Source organism: Pteronotus mesoamericanus, unplaced genomic scaffold, assembly GCF_021234165.1.
Source record: "Pteronotus mesoamericanus isolate MK-2021 breed Mesoamerican mustached bat unplaced genomic scaffold, CSHL_Meso_final contig_44, whole genome shotgun sequence".
In the NCBI taxonomy this organism is placed as follows: domain Eukaryota; kingdom Metazoa; phylum Chordata; class Mammalia; order Chiroptera; family Mormoopidae; genus Pteronotus; species Pteronotus mesoamericanus.
In genome coordinates, this window is record NW_026555166.1 from 6,659,089 (window position 1) to 6,676,186 (window position 17,098).

The 17,098-nt window shown below is 38.8% G+C and overlaps 1 protein-coding gene across 2 annotated transcripts in view; it reads right to left on the reverse strand.

Annotated features, from left to right (window-relative positions):
- Positions 1 to 342: 342 nt before the first annotated feature.
- CHMP3 (charged multivesicular body protein 3) overlaps positions 343 to 17,098 on the reverse strand; it is a 122,504-nt gene continuing 105,748 nt past the window's right edge. The window contains exons 5-7 of one of the 2 annotated variants that reach the window (XM_054577688.1): positions 12,115 to 12,236; positions 8,991 to 9,105; positions 343 to 2,073 (exon numbers count right to left, since the gene is read on the reverse strand). In XM_054577688.1, coding sequence (XP_054433663.1) covers positions 1,925 to 2,073; positions 8,991 to 9,105; positions 12,115 to 12,236 — 386 coding nt within the window. In that variant the 3' untranslated portion in view covers positions 343 to 1,924. The remainder of the gene's footprint in view (positions 2,074 to 8,990; positions 9,106 to 12,114; positions 12,237 to 17,098) is intronic. The other variant, XM_054577687.1, reaches the window with a different exon arrangement.

Consider the following 17,098-nt stretch of genomic DNA (forward strand, 5'->3'; position numbering starts at 1 on the left):
CCAAAGACCTAAACAGACACCTTTCCTAAGAAGATATACAGATGACAAAAAAGCATTGAGAAATTGAGAAAATGTTCAACGTCATGTCATTAAGAAACTACAAGTTAAAACAATGAGACATCACTACACACCTATTAAGATGGTCAAAGTCCAAATCAGTGCCACCGAAGCTGGTAAGAACGCAGAGCAGTAGGAACACTCATACATTGCTGGTAGGAATGTAAAATGGCACAGCCACTTTGGAAGACAGTTTGGCAGTTTCTTATAAAACTACACATACTCTTACCATATGATCCAGCAGTTACATTCTTCAGTATTTAAATAAATGAGTTGAAATGTGTCCACACAAAAACTTGCACATGAATGTTTACAGCTTTATTCGTAATTGCCAAAACTTGGAAGCAGCCAAGATGTCCTTCGACAAGGTGAATGGGTTGTGTGGTACATACAGACACTGGAATATTATTTAGCAATAAAAAGAAATGAGCTACTAAGCCATCAAAAAACAAAACTTACATGCATATTAGTAACTGAAAGAAGCCAACCTGAAAGGCTACACATTGTATGATTTCCGTAACAAATGTACTTCTGTGGTGTGGGAGGGATGTTGATACACAAAATGGGAAACTGTGCCCGCTGGGACAGGCAGTACTCTGCGAACTCTGTATTTTATAGTCAATTGGGCTATGAACTTAAAACTGCTCTAAAACATGTTTACTTAAATAAGAAAGTAAATCCTGAAGATAAATATCAAGATTTCCATTTTGCATGAGGAGACTAGAAAGGCCTCACTGCAGCAATATCTGAGACATCAGGATTTCTCCATACAATTTGCAAAAACCAACCTGTGAGAGCGTGGTTGGGTTTTTTTCTGCCTGATTTACTATCCCTAGGACTTGGACCAGAGGCATCTGGGTCAAGTCCCAGTTGTACAAGGTGAGCTGTTTTCCTTATTTGTTAAGATTGAATGAGACCACATATGTCAAAGAGCTTTATAAACTGTCAAACACAAATATAAATTGCCACTGTTGAATTATTTATAAATGTAACTTAGGAATATTTCAGATGTGTGAGAGCTGTTTATGGTGATGCATGACCACACCATACCTTTCACTGGTCAGCTCCTGGCTCTGAGAAAGCACTTATGGGTAGGCCCATATCCCGTGTCCAAACCACCAGCCCAAAGCAGGGCCAGGCAATCAGAGAGTATTCTAATCTCCTAGTTGCCTGCTATGGGTTCAACTTGCAATGGGAAGGAAGGGAAGAAAAGTCCCCTGACTCCCTCCCCCCACATACCTCCAAGGATGTAATACATCCACCCAAACAGGACAGAGTCACAATCCCCGATCATCTTTCTGGTTAAACAGATGTTAAAAAGCACAAAGTGGCTCCCACACATTGTCTGTGAAGGCTGGGGAGAAGCACCCACAGAGGAGAAGCCCTTTCTTCTGAGCTTCCAAGTCTCATACATCTCTTTCCAAGGCCACATATGAAATACTTTGAAATAGCAAACACTTTGAAAGTTCACTGCACATGATAATCTAAAATAAGACCAAGTGTTAAAGCAGAAATTTGTTAAAATCCATTTATATAGTGTTTTACAGACCAAAAAAAAAATGTACAGAATCTCAACATTCAGGCAATGAACTCCATTCTCAGAAGTGTTTTGCAAGAAGACCAAATTCTTTTGCCCTCCCTCCAAAAAAGATACTTCTGTTTATAGCCCTGAAAATGAAGCATTTATTACACCTCTCAAGAACAATCCCCAAAAACCTCTGCGGAGTGAAGAAAACCTTTATAATGCAAAGCCTCATCGCAGAGATGTAGTGCAAGAGATACATAAATGGCTGCTGTTTCAGAGGAGTGTGCGCACACCTGGCAGACAGGCCATGAGAAAAGGTTGAGGGCCCAGCTGGGTGGCCCCCTAGCTGCGGAGTGTGGCCAGCCGGGACTGCATGGCCTCCAGGGCTTCCTCCTCCTCCTCCTCCTCCTCTTCTGAGGCAGCTGTTGCCCCTGGCGGTTCAGGCTCTGGAAGGGCATCAGTCACTTTACTAGGTGCTTTGCCCAAGGCACCTGAAAAAAACAGTGAATAGATTAACAAAAACTGGTTTAAGGAAGTGATCCATCATCTTCCCTGCCTTTCATACCCGGATCAATCCGTCAGAGAAGGGGCAATAAAACAAGCTGTTCTGGTGAGGTTTTGTTCACTATGACAAATGTTCAGACACTACCTTGTAATGATAACAAAGTCATAATAACTATAAAGAGATTTTGATTTTAAGAATTTTGGTTCTGAAGCTCTTGATCTACATTCCTAAACAATACTGAATACTCAATTTTCAAGATTCATGAAGATTTCAAATCTAACTAAATTGTTTCTATATCTTCATAAAATGTTTTTCTGGAGTATGGTATAACTAGTATTTTCCCCCCTAACAAATAAACAAATGAAAATTAAATCTCACCAATTATATTTTTAACAAACATAAAACTCAGAAAATCCAGAAGTAAAAATAAAGATTTAAAACTTGACTTTTGATTGAAATGGCACAGGAGATAAATGTTGTACTAGCTTTCCTCCCACGGTCAAAACTGCAGCGGAATTATAGAACAGCCATCACTGAGAACCACCTGAAGACTAGCTGAACAGAATTCCTGTAACTAAGGATATAAAGCGGGTAGGAGGGGCGGAGATGTGAACTGGGCAGATCTCAACCACAGTGTGGCAATTGAGAAATGGGAAGGGTATCCTGGCTGCAGAGGTCCCTCCTGTTGTCTCTCAGTAATGGTTAATGAGGTTTATTTGGTTTGTTTCCTGTTCCTTTTTTAAAATTTATTTTCCAAACACAGTTGACATACAATATGGTACTAGTTTCAGGTGTACAATATAGTGATTACACAATTATATTTCTTAGGAAGTGATTACCCTGATAAGTCTAGTACCCATCTGCTACCATACATATATATGTGCTACACTTTACATCCCTGTGACTATTTTTGTAACTGGTAATTTGTACTTTTAGTTTTTTCACCCATATGCCCAATCCTCTCATCCGTATCTATGAGTTTACTTCTGCTTTGTTTGTTCATGTACTTTGTTTTTTATATTCCATATGTAAGTGAAACTATATGGAATTTGTCTTTCTCTGTATGACTTATTTTACTTAGGATAATACCCTCCAGGCCCATCCATGTTGTTGCAAATGGTAAGAGTTCATTCTTTTTTGTGACCAAGTAATATTCCATTATACACATGTACCACATCTTCTTTATCCAATCATCTATTGCTGGACACTTAGGTTGCTTACGTATCTTAGCTATTGTATGTAAAATGTCCTTCTTTGTCTTTTGTGATAGCCTGTGTTTTAAAATCTTATTTTGTCTGATCAAAGTATTCCTCCCCCAGCTTTTTAAAAAAATTTCCATTTTCATGAAATATCTTTTTCCATCTCTTTATTGTCAGCCTGTGTGTGTCTTTCCATCTGAAGTTGGTCTTATGTATATGTATATGGGTCTTGTTTTTTTTTTTAAATCCATCTTGCTGTATTGTGTTTTTTGACTGAAACACTCGGTTTATTTACATATAAGTAATTATTGATAATATGTAGGTATTGCCATTTTATTGTTTTCTGACTGTTTTGTAGTTCTCCTCTTTCCTTTCTTATTCTCTTGCTTTCTTCTCCTGTGTTTTGATGACTTTCTGTAGTGTTATGCTTGGATTCTGCTCTCTTTATTTTTGTATATCTCTTACATATCTTTGGTTTGTGGTTATTGTGGGCTTCATAAATAGTAAGCTATCAATATAGCAGTCTGTTTTAAGTAGATGGTCACATAAGTTTGAACACATTCTAAAATAACTATTGTTTTATCCACCCCCTCCACACTTATGTTTTTGTCATTATTTTTTACTTCTCTCGTGTGTGTGTAACCCTTAGTGTATATCTGTAATTACACGTGATAGTCCTACTTTTGTCTTTTAACCTTTGTACTAGCTTTATAATTGGTTTCTTTTACTGTTTGCCTTTGTCAATGAGATTTTTTTTCTTCTGCGAATCTTTTCTACTTAAAGAAATCTCTTTAGCAATTCTTGTAATACTGGTTTAGTGATGTTTAATTCCTTTATGGTTTTCTTGTCTGTGAAACTGTCTTCCTTGGATTCTAAATGATAGCCTTGCTGGGTGGAATAATCATATTTGTAGGTTTGTGCCTTTCATCACCTTGAATATTTCATGCCACTATCTTCTGGACTGCAATGTTTCTGTTGAAAATCAGTTGATAGTCTTATGGGAGCTCCTTTGTATATAACTGCTTTCCTCTTGCTACTTTTAGATTCTCCATCTTTAACTTTTTGCATATTATTCATGGTTTGTCTTGGTGTGGACTCTTGGGTTCATCTTGTTTGAGATTCTGTACTTTCTGAGCTTGCATGTCTATTTTCTTTGCCAGGTTAGGGAAGTTTTCCATCATTAATTGTTCAAATAGGTTTCCAATCTCTCTCTTCTCCATTTGGTATCCCTGTAATGCGAATGTTGGTATGTAGGATGTTGTGTTAGAAATCTCTTAAACTACCCTCATTTTTAAAATTAATTAATAAATTCTTTATTTATTTTTGCTTTTGCTGATTGGGTGGTTTCCACTGCTTTGTCTTCCTGATTGCTGACCTGATCCTCTGCTCCATCTAATCTGCTGTAGATTCCCACTAGTGTATTTTTCATTTCAGTTATATTTTTCAGTTCTGATTTGTTCTTTTCAATGTTTTATATCTATATCCTTTATTATTGTCTTCTTTCTCTTCGTTGAAGTTCTTAATGAGTTCATCTGTTTTTCTACCAAGTTCATTGAGTATTTTTTATTTTATTTTTAGGTTTTATTTATTTTTATTTTGTTAAATTATGTTTATTCTATTACAGTTGTCAGACTGAACATTTTTAAAATATACTTTATTGATTATGCTATTACAGTTGTCCCAATCTCTGCCCCTTTGCCCTGCTCCGCCTGGTACCTCCCTTCCCTCCAGCAATCCTGCCACCCTCTTGGTTCATGCCCATGGTCATGCATATAAGTTCTTTGGCTTCCCCATTTCCTATACTATTCTTAATATCGCCCTGTCTATTTCGTACCTACCGATTATGCTTCTTAATCCTTGCACCTTTTTCTCCATTCTCCCTCTTCCCCCTCTCAGCTGATAACCCTTCAAATGATCTCCATATCTATGATTCTGTTCCTGTTCTGGTTGTTTGCTTAGTTTGTTTTTTTAGATCCAGTTGTTGATAGTTGTGAATTTGTTGCCATTTTAATGTTCATAGTTTTGACCTTCTTTTTCTTAAATAAGTCCCTTTAACATTTCATGTAATAATGGCTTGGTGATGATGAACTCCTTTAGCTTTACCTAGTCTGGGAAGCACTTTATCTGCCCTTCCATTCTAAACGATACCTTTGCTGGATAGAGTAATCTAGGTTGTAGGTCCTTGCTTTTCATCACTTGAATACTTCTTGTTACTCCCTTCTTGCCTGCAAAGGTTCTTTTGAGAAATCAGCTGACAGTCTTATGGTAACTCTTTGGTAGATAACTCTCTGTTTTTCTCTTTACTGCTTTTAAGATCCTCTCTTTATCTTTAACCTTTGACATTTTAATTATGATGTGTCTTGGTGTGGTCCTCTTTGGGTCCGCCTTGTTTTAGACTCTCTACTTCCTGAACTTGTATGTCTATTTCCTTTGCCAAATTAGGGAAGTTTTCAATTTCTTGTTCTTCTTCTACTCCTTCTGGCACCCCTATGATTTGGATGTTGGTACGTTTGGAGATGTCCCAGAGGGTCCTTATACTATCCTCATTTTTTTTTTTTAAATTCTTTTTTCTTCTTGCTGTTCTGGCTGAATGCTTATGTCTTCCTTATGTTCCAAATCATTGATTTGAATCCCAGCTTCCTCCCCTCCACTGATGATTTCCTGCAGGTTTTTTTAATTTCACTTAGTGTAACCTTCATTTCTTCCTTTATGTTGTCGCCATACTCAGTGAGTTCTTGGAGCATCCTGATTACCATTGTTTTGAACGCTGCATCTGATAGGCTGGTTATCTCTGTTTTGTCTACTTCTTTTTCTGGATTTTTTTTCCTATTCTTTCATTTGGGTCATATTTCTATGTCTCCTCACTTTGGCAGCCTCCCTGTATTTGTTTCTGTGTATTAGGTAGAGCTACTTTGACTCCCTGTCTTAGTAGCATGGCCTATTGTAGAAAAGGCACCTGTAAATTGTGTGGAGTGGAGACTTAGGTAATCACCAGGGTGGGGTAACCCACCTCACCACTTTGTGGCTCTTTGTCAGGGGAGGGTTCAGAAACGGGATAGTGTCACTGCCTGGCTCCTGGAGGTTTGCCCAGCACTCACCCCATTTCCATTCTCTTCACCAACTTCTCGAATGTGACTGGCGCCCTTCTAGCTGTTGCCCTGATAGTGAATCCCAGAGTGGGGGTGAGTTTGCATATGTTGCCTAAGACCATGCAGGCCCTTTAATCTGAGTCTCCTGAAAATCAGGCATTTTCTTCTGCCACCTTAACCCCCACTAGTTTTATAGCCAGAAGTTATGGGGACTTATCTTCCCGGCACTGGAACCCTAGGCTGTGTGGTGTGGCCTGGTGCTGGGGTCACTTGCTCCCAAGGTGTGCCTCCTGATTTTTATCCACCACATGTGAATGTGAGATCATCTCTTCCTCTGCCGCCACTGCCACATGTCCGTGCCACACTTCATCTTTATACCTCTCCACCCATCACGACTCTGCCTCTCTTTCCCATCTGGATGAATATGGCTTCTTTAAATCCTTGTTTGTCAGACTTCCATACAGCTCGATTTTCTGACAGTTCTGCATGTTTTGTTTTGAGATCTAGTTGTAATTCTTCCTATGATTGCAACAAGGAAGCAAAGCATGTCTGCCTATATCTCAATCTTGACCAGAAGTCCTCATGGAGCAGTTTATAAGGATTATTTTGTACTCTATGTATTGTAGATTGCTTGTCTCCATTTCTTTTAGATCTTTTTCTGGAGTTTTGTCCTGGTCTTTTCTTTGGGACATATGCTGTGGCTCCTCATTTTGGTTGACTCCTTGTGTTTGTTTCTATGTATCCTGTAGATCTGGTATGTCTCCCAGTCTTGATAGAGTGAGGTTATATAGAAGATGTTCTGTGGGGCTCAGTGGCACAGGCTTCTTGGTCATCTTAGCCAGGTACTTTAGAGGGGCCCCCTGTATGGGTTGTGTGTGTGCTCTCCTGTTGTTGTTAGGCCCCAAATACTGCTAGCATGTCAGTGGTTTGGGCTGATCCTCAGGCTGACTGGCTGTAAGTGCTGGTCACCAGTATAGTGGACAAGGCGTTGTATAGGGCTGATCCCACAGAGCTGGCATAACTTGGTGCCAGCCAAGTCATGCCTTGGGGTGTGCTGGTCGTGGAGCTGATTGGTAGGGGCTCTGCTCTGATCTGAAGCTAGCCACTAGATTTGTTGAGTCTCGTGCCCCTTGGGAGTAGCCCTGGTACAGGCCAAGGTAAGGGACTCTGGTGCAGACCAAGGTCAGCCACCACTTGTGCTAGGCTTAGGACCACTTGGTATGAGCTACAAAGTGATCTGCTTTTGGTTGCCACTTGTGCAGGGCTTAGAGGTATTTGGGAGAGGCTACACTGCAAAGTGGCTGGCTGCTACTTGTGCCAGACTTGTGACCCTTTGCTGTGCCATACGATGTGAGCTCAGTCCAGCTGCCACTTATGCCACGCTTGGAGCTACTTGATGGGAGTTACAAGGTATACTGAGACTGGTCATCATTTGCGCTGATCTTGGAATTGCTTGGTTGACGCTACAGTGCTCGCTGAAGCCAGCTAACACGTTTGTGGGATTTGTGGACCTTTGAGAAAGTCTACAGTGCAAGTCTAGGGCACTCATTGCTCATGTGAGGTGTGTAGATTTTGGGGAAGGTCCATAGCTTGAGCTTAGGCAGGTTTCTTGTGTAGAAGAGCTGCTGGAAGAGGCTCAGGCCAGACAAGAGACTCGTGTGGGGCAGAGTTTTGGAATCACTAAGGCAAGGCAAATGGTGTTAGCCAATTTAAAGGAGAGCAGGGATTTGATACTTTCTAGCACTTTTGTCCCCTGAAAAGAGTTGCCATCTCCCCTGCTGTGCAGGCCTCATTCTAAAGTTAATCATTTTAGTTCTTCCCTGTATGTCCCCAATGCTTGAGTGAGTCTGTGTGGGGGCCCTTTACAATCAGCACCTAGGTCTCTAACAGCCCTTTGTCTTTCTCAGAAGCAATCCCTGCTGATTTTCACAGCCAGATATAGAGGGGACTCCTTTTCCAAGCACTGGAGCCCCAGCCTGGAAAGCCTGGTTTGTACAATTTTTCTATAGATGTGGTTTTTATATAATAGTGTGTATGTTCATAACAAGGCTTTTTCCCCCCCTCATGATATATTGTGAACACATTTCCATGTCAGTAAATATATTCCTACATTATCTATCACAACTATAATATATTCCATTAAAACATATATAACATAATTGATTCAACCAATATTCTGTTATTAGGCACTTAGCTTGTTTCAAACTTTTCAATATTATAAGTAAGTCTACTATAGATGCCCTTAAGTTAAATCATTCAGTTACCCTTAATTACTAACTCCTAGAAATCAATCTTCAGGTCAAGGGCTTTTAAGAGCTACTGCCAGATTACTTTTTAGAAATTCTATACCAATGTAGCTTCCAAGTGCATTTGTGACAGCAATATTTCACCTTTCCACTTTGGAAACTCTACGAATTAAAAAAATTCTTTATCTGTCTTAAAAAAAGATGGTTACAGGTATTGTGCTTATTTTTCAAGATATAACTTGTATAATCTAAAATTAAAAATGTAGAAGGAAATTATAGCCTTAAGAAAAAGCTACTAGTTAATTTAGAGAACACAGGAAGAATGGCCATAAAAGCAGGCGAGAAGGATGATGAAAATCAGGGTCATACCTGCTGTAATTTCAAACAGAATTTTGTCAATTTCCATTTCTGCTGCTTCTTCCATCTCTTCCTGATCATCCATGCTTTCAAAAGTGTCCTCTAACATCTCTTCTATGATCCCAGCCTAAACACAGAATAAATCATGTTATTTCCAGCTGTTAAATCTGTTCCAAAAGATACACTTTAAGGTCATCACCAAGTGAACTCTAGAGTCTGCACAGCCAGGCCATCCTTTTGAGGGCTAACACACAAGAATGTTGGCCACAGGAGACACTGGATGCTGCCTTCTCTCTCTGCACAAAGGCCAAAGACCAAAAGGAAACTGCTCTCTAAATTTAGCACCAAGCTTGGAGGTGGGCCTTTAATGGCTATCAGCAGAGCTCCACAAAGTAACCCACACTATAATGGTAGTGTGTGGGGAACAACTTGCTGACAGGTGAGTGTATGCACTGATTCGTCTTGACATTTGCCATAACACTGTAAATATAACCTGTGAGTGCAGGAGTTGAAACACAGTATGAAAACTGGTTGGAGTCATAGTACACACTGATAAATACCAAGAGCAGAGTGGGGCTTCATGGGACCCCCAAAAAGGCCTGAAGAGTACTTCAGCATGTTCAGGTTATAGCTCAGTAGCACTGGGTCAATCTGGTGGGTCTGGCAAGGATCAGTCAATTCACTAAAGCCTGATCATCTTCTCCTCAGAGAACTGATAAGAGCTTTTCTGAACCCAACAAGGTAATGCCCAGACTCTCTACTGGAAACCCTGTGCCTGGCAGTCTGATGCCAGCCAGTCAGCCTCCTTTGCTCTCAGGATAGTGTGGCACCATGACACTACTAGCAAACATAAGAAAGCTGCTCTCTAACACTGGCAAACACAAGCACCCTCTGTAGTCTTCCTTGCTTAGCAATGTCCTCAGCTCCCAGATGACTGTTTTTAAAGCAAAAGGTCAGAATAGCACCCCACAATGTCAAAAAGGGGAGTGAATAGCATTCCTGGGCAGAAGAGGTAGGAAGGGGCTGAGTGGCTGTGGCATAGGGTAGAAAGAAAGCATGGATTCAGGCTTCTTAGAAGCTAAAAGAAAAAAGTCCTGACTGCTTTGCATCCTACAAGAACTGAGCCTTTTGCTTGGTACCTTGACATCCCAATGACTCAACAAACAGCAGGTCGCATGTGGCAGCTCAGCCTCTAGCTCCCCTGCACTCAGACAGGGGACTCTCACTGAGCTGTGACGGTATCAAATTTAAAACAGGCCCTTTCTTCTGCCCTGCCCTTTCGCTGCTCCCAGATTACCCGAGTGACTTAATGACATGAATCTAACTAGTACCACATTCTGCCCATTCGCAGAACCTTCCCTCCCAACAGAAATGAACAAACGAATTCACATTCAAGGTCACACAGGTGGAGCACTCTGGAAGTCATCTTAGTGCTGGAGACTATGTAAAAGAGGTTCAATACAAACTTGCCGTTTAAAAGAGCCTACTGGAGACCTGACTATAATAGCCCTCCACATCCTGGAGGCAGAAGTTGTCATTCATTAATTCAGTCAGCAACCATTCCTCAAATGCCTGCTATGTGCCATTTGACAGGCTAAATAAAATGACTAAGATCATGTCCCTGCTCTTGAGAAGTTGGACCCGCACTGGAGGCTTCAGTTTGTACCTGGGGATGCAGCACTGGATGAATTCCATAAATATTTATTATCTGCAACACGAAAGCCTCCCTTCAAGTCTATATTACTTTCAGTATTCAGAAACCATTGTGGGAAAGATCCTAGATTCTAAAAAAGGGACTCCCCCTCAGGTCCTCATGGCTACATGTGTTAGAATGAGCACGCATAAATGCATCGCAACATGGGGGATGAGACAAACCCGCAATCCACTTTTAAAAGACATACCCTCCTGCCTGGTTCCGTCCTACTGCTACTACCCAAGGAGTTCTCATTCCAAGGACTGGACCCTGGGCTTTTTATGTTTCTTTTCTTTACCATTAATTTTCTTCTCCAGTTCTTCTCTCCTATGCCCTAGAGATTCATATATAATTCAAGTTCATAAATGAAATTCCTTAGAAGGAAGACAATTGACTATTTCTCTGTTTACAAATTACATACAAGAATTTGAGGTATACAATCTTGACTCTCAGGACACATGTTTGGAGTATGAATTAGCAGCTGCACAAGGCATCTCCACCACCATTTACTCTGAGGCAGCTCAGCAATAAGGTCAGACATCTGTGCTCCAACCTCTGATCTGTCACTAACTATCAACATTATTTATAAGTTACCCAGCAACTTCAAGATTCAATTTCCTCCTATATAAAATGGGGACAAAAATACCTACCTCACAGGGTCACTGGGTGGACTTAATTGGACAGAACGTGTGATGCCCAGCTGGCTAGCAGGGGACTCAGCAACCACACCATCCTGAGCCCTGTCCATCACTATAGTCCTTCCCAGGCCCCAATCCTGGGGATGGCAGGTTATTTATTGCTTTCTATTTGTTTCTCAGTCTCTCCTATCCTAGTCTAAAACAGGCCTCAGCAAACTACAGACCATGGGATCAAATTCGTCCTCTCTCTGCTTTTGTAAATAAAGTTTTACTGGAACACAATCACTCTTATTTGTTTACATATTACCTATGGCTACTTTTATACTACAAAGCAGTGTTGAGTAGTTATACAAAGATGTACGGCCCACGAAGTAGAAATTACATTTAAAATCTAGCCCTTTACAGAAAAAATTTGCCAAAAGTTTGCTGGCAAGACAGGTAGAAGGACCTCCCATAACAGCTTCACTAACATTTCCCTGGATCAGAGAGAGATATTCAGGCTTTTTTCTGTCTCCTTACTCATGGCAGAGCCTGTAAACCCTAGCTTCCTGGATCCTCCAACCTCCCCCAAAGCTCTGAGTACATTTTTACTTCTTCTAATGGTCACTCTGGCAATCTGACTCAGCCTCTGCCATGCTCAGCTCAGACGGTTTCAACCAATGTTGACAGCTGCTCCTCCATCCTGTTCTCAGTGTCCGGCAATAGCAGCCTGCCCATTCCCTCCCAACCCAGCCCTGGCCCCTGCCACTTGCTGAGAGTGATACTGAGTGGTTTAGAATGGGATTCAGGGTCAGCCCCTGGTCACCTTCATCATCTCTTTGGACAGCTCCCGCATGGTAGCCTGGATTTCTGGGATCTTCACAAGACTCTGCATGGCCTTCATCACTTCTGTGCTCTTCTGCAGGGAACCAGCCACACGCAAAACCGCTGAAAGAGAGAGGTAATGGTCAGGATTGCTAAACAGAAGGTGACGCAGGACAGAAAGAAGACTCAAACTACAAGCCATTCTGATAAAAGAGAAGAGTAGTATGTGGATTCCTAAAGCTATTTATGTACCTGCTAAATATATCATTGCACTAGTTGACCAAGAAACTGACTTTTCTAAACTGTGCTACTTTGCTAACACTGGTGTAAATTTTCTGAGCACGCCCAAGTGGCCAATTTGGAGAATGACCTGATGGCCTGCAGCTGACCTTTAGGGAAGGAAGCCAGCTAGGAATGATCATGACACCCAGGTTAAGTCACACTTGGGAAGGCCCTTCCCAGGGCCAAACTGGAAAACAGGCTTTAGGCCACCCTATGGACTACAGCTGCTGTGATGAACCTGTTGTTGGTTTTCAGGAAAATGAGAAAAATCAGAATAAGATACAGTGAGTATATATGTTAATATAATATGGTTACAGTTCCTTGCTAGGGAAAAACTATCTGTATTCTGAATTCATATGCATATATATGTGTGTATGTATACATATAAATAAAATAAAACAATTATTTTTTATCCATTCATCTATTGCACCTAGGCTGCTTCCATATCTTGGCTGTTATAAACAACACTGCAATGAACACGGGGTGTAAATATCTTTTTGAATTAGTTTTGTTTTCTTTGGAGAAATACCTAGAAGTGGAATTACTGGGTCGTATGACAGCCCATGTTTTAATTTTACATTTAACAGCCAATTTTAATTTTTTGAGGAATCTCCACACTGTTAACCATAGTGGATGTACAAATTTACACAACGGTTCAATTTTTCTCCACCTCCTTATCAACACTTGTTATTTGTTGATTTTTTGATAGCCATTTTTGATAGAGGTGTGAGGTGATAGCTCATTGATTTAAGTTTTCTTGATGATTAGTTATGTTGAACATCTTTACATATGTTTTGGCCATCTGTATGTCCTCTTTGGTTCCTCAGGTTGTCTGCCCATTTTTTAACTGGACTTTTTTTTTTTTGGTGTTTAGTTGTATGAGTTCCCGATATTGGATATTAAACCTTACTGGATGAATCATTTGCGAATATCTGCTCCCATTCAGTTAGCTGTCTTTTCATTTTGTTGATGGTTTCCTTTACTGTGCAAAACCTTTAGTTTTATGTAGTCCCATTTGTTCATTTTTTCTTTTGTTGCCCTTGCCCAAAGAGGCTTAGCAGGTATTGATTGCTAAGACTGATGTTAGAGATTTTAACTGCCCATGTTCTCTTCTAGTTTTAGGTCTCGCATTGAAGTTTGTAACCCATTTTGAGTTTAATCTCAGTATGGCTTAAGAAAAGGGTCCAATTTCATATTTTGCATGTATCTGTCTAACATCCCTAATAGCACAGCCTGTCTTTACCCCACTGTATAGTCTTGCCTCCTTTGTTGTAGATTGATTGACTCTAAGCCAGGATTTATTTCTGAGCTCTCTATTCTACTGCACTCATCTTCATATCTGTTTTTATACCAGTACCATACTGTTTTGATTATTGTAGCTTTTCAAAATATAATTTGAAATTGGAGAATGTAGTATCTCCTACTTTGTTTTTTTTCAAAATTTATTCAGCTGTTCGAGGTCTTCTGTGGGTCCATTTAAATTTTAGGATTAGTTGTTCTAATTTAGAGAAGAATGACACTGCTATTTTGATAAGGATTGCATTGAATCTGTATGTTGCTTCAGTTAGTAAGGACATTTTATCAGTATTAATCCTTCCAATCCATGACCATGGTGTATATTTCCATTTATTTGTATCCTTTTCAATTTCTTTCTTGAATATCTTATAGTTTTCAGAGTACAGGTCTTTTACCTCTTTGGTTAAATTTATTCTTAGGTATATTCTTATGCAATTATAAGTGAGATTATTTTCTTACTTTCTCCTTCTGATTGTTTGTTATTGGTATACAAAAAGGCAATAGATTGCTGCATATTGATTTTGTATTTTGCAACTTCCAGTACTATGCTGAATAGAAGTGGTGGTAGTGGGCATCCTCATCTTTTTCCTGATCCTAGAGAAAAAGCTTTCAGCTTTTCACCACTGAGTATGATATTAACTGTGGTTTTACCACATATAGCCTTTATTATGTCGAAGTATGTTCCTTCTATATCCACTTTATTATTGAGAGTTATCATTAAACAAGTTAAATTTTATTGTTTTTTCTCCATATATACAGATGATCATATGATTTTTATTCTTAATTTTGATGATTTTTATCCTTGATTTTAATGTATTACATTAATTGACTTATGGGTGTTCAACACTCCTTGCATCTCTGGGATAAAATCCACTTGATCTTAGCATATAATTCTTTTAATGTATTGGTGAATCCAGTTTTCTAATACCTTGTTGAGAATTTTTGCATCTGCGTTCATCAAGCTTATTGGCCTGCAATTTTCTTTTTTTGAAATGCCCTTGTCTGACTTTGGTATCAGGGTAATGCTTGCTTCATAGAAAGGTTTGGAGGCATTCCTTCAATTTTTTGAAGGATAGGCATTAATTCTTCTTTAAATGTTTGGCGGAATTCACCTGTGAAACAGTCTGGTCCTTTTATTTCTTGGGAGTTTTATGATTATTGCTTTAATTTTATTACTAGTAATCATGTTTAGATTCATTGTTTCTTTCAGAATCAGTCATGGAAGGTTATAAACTTCTAGAAATTTATCCATTTCTTCTAGGCATTTGTTTGTAGTATTCTTTGCATAGCTGTGGTGTTGGTTGGAACTTTTCTTTCATTTATGATTTTATTTATTTGAGCTCTTTTTTCCTTGATGAATTTATCTAAAGGTTTGTCAGTTTTGCTTATCTTTTCAAAGAACACACTAGCTCCACTGATCTATTATTTTTCAAATTTTTCCTTTTACTTCTACTCTGATCTTAATAATTTCCTTCTGTCTACTTACTTTGGGGTTATTTGTTCTTATTTTTCTAGTTCCCTTAGGTGTAACACTAGATTATTTATTTGGGAATTCTCCTGTTTCTTGTAGTAGTCCTGAACAGCTATTAACTTCCCTCTTAGATCAGCTTTTACTGTATGCCATAAATTTTGAAAAGTTGTGTTTCAACTTTCATTTGTCTCAAGGTGGTTTTTGATTTTGTTTGATATTCTCTTTAAATGGTTGTTTAGTAGCATGTTGTTTAGTCTCTGTGTTTGTCTTTTCCCAGTCTCCCTCCTGTACTAGATTGTTAGTTTCATGCCATGGTAGTCAGAAAATATGCTTCATATGATTTTAATCTTCTTAAATTTATTAAGGTATTTCGCGGTGACCTAATATATTCTCTATGCTGGGGAATGTTTCATGTGCACATGAAAAAAAACCCAAACACGTGTATTATGCAGGTTTTGAATGGCATGTTCTATAAATGTCAACTAAACCAATCGGGCCTAATATAACATTTAAAGCCATTATTTCCTTATTAATTTTCCTATTTGTTGATGTGACTTGGGTATTAAAATCCCCAGCTATTATTGTATTATTGTGAATTTCTCCCTTTATGTCTATTAATATATGCTTTATATATTTAGGTCCTCCTATGTTGGATGTGAAAATATTTACAATTTATATCTTGGACTAACCCCTTTATAATTATGTAATGCCCTTCTATCTTTTATAACATTCTTTGTCTTAAAGTCTACTTTGTTTGATACAAGTATTGCTACCCCAGCTTTCCTTGTGTTATTACTTGTGTCTTTTTCCATTCCCTCACTTGCAGTCTGTTTATTGGTCTTGCAATTTTTTAAAAATTTAAATCATTTTTTTCAATTATAGTTGACATACAATATTTTATTAGTTTAGGTGTACACCCTAGTGATTAGACATTATATAAATTACTAAATGATCATCCTGATAAATCTAGTGCCATCTGACACAATACATAATATTTAGAATATTATTGGCTATACTGCTTATGCTGTGCTTTACATCCCCATGACTATTCTGTAACAAACAATTTGTACTTCTTAATCCCTTTACCTTTTTTCATCCCCTCAACCACCTTCCATCTGACAACCACCAGAATGTTCTCTGTATCGATGAGTCTGTTTCTGTTCCGCTTTTTCATTTATTTGGGTTTTTTAAAGGATTCATTTGTTGATATGTAGTTACTTGTTCATATTTTTAATCATTTTTTGCCTTCTTAAAAAAGACCCTTTAACATTTCATGTAATACTTGTTTGGTGGTGATGAACTCCTTTAGCTTTTTCTGGTCTGGGAAGCTCTTTATGTGTCCTTTCATTCTAAATGATAGATTTGCTACGTAATCTTTTATTTTTTAATTTTATTTTTTATTATTGTTTACTTTTTTAATCTTTGTTTTTAAATTTGTAAATCACATTTATTCTATTACAGTTGTCTCAATTTTTCTCCCTTAACCCCCCTCCATCCATCCCACCCCCAGCTCCCGCTCCCAGTCAATTCCCACTCTGTTGTCCATGCCCATGGGTCATTCATACATATTCTTTGTCTAGTCCCTTCCCCTTATTCCACCACTGTCCTCTTTCCCCATCCCCTCTGGTCACTTTCAGTCTGCTCCATGTTTCTATGCCTGTGGTTTATTTTGTTTGTTAGTTTATTTTGTTGAATAGAGTCCACTTATAGGTGAGATCACATGGCATTAGTCTTTCATCAACTGGCTTATTTCGCTTAGCTTAATATTCTCCAGCTCCATCCATGAGGTCGCTAAAGGTAGGAGTTCCCTCCCTCTCTCCCTCCCTTCCTTAAATGAAGATTGATATTATTTATTTTTTTAAATGTCAAAGTTAATGATAAAATATTAAAAAATTTAAAACCATTATAAAGTCTCAGCAATTAAACCAACATGACA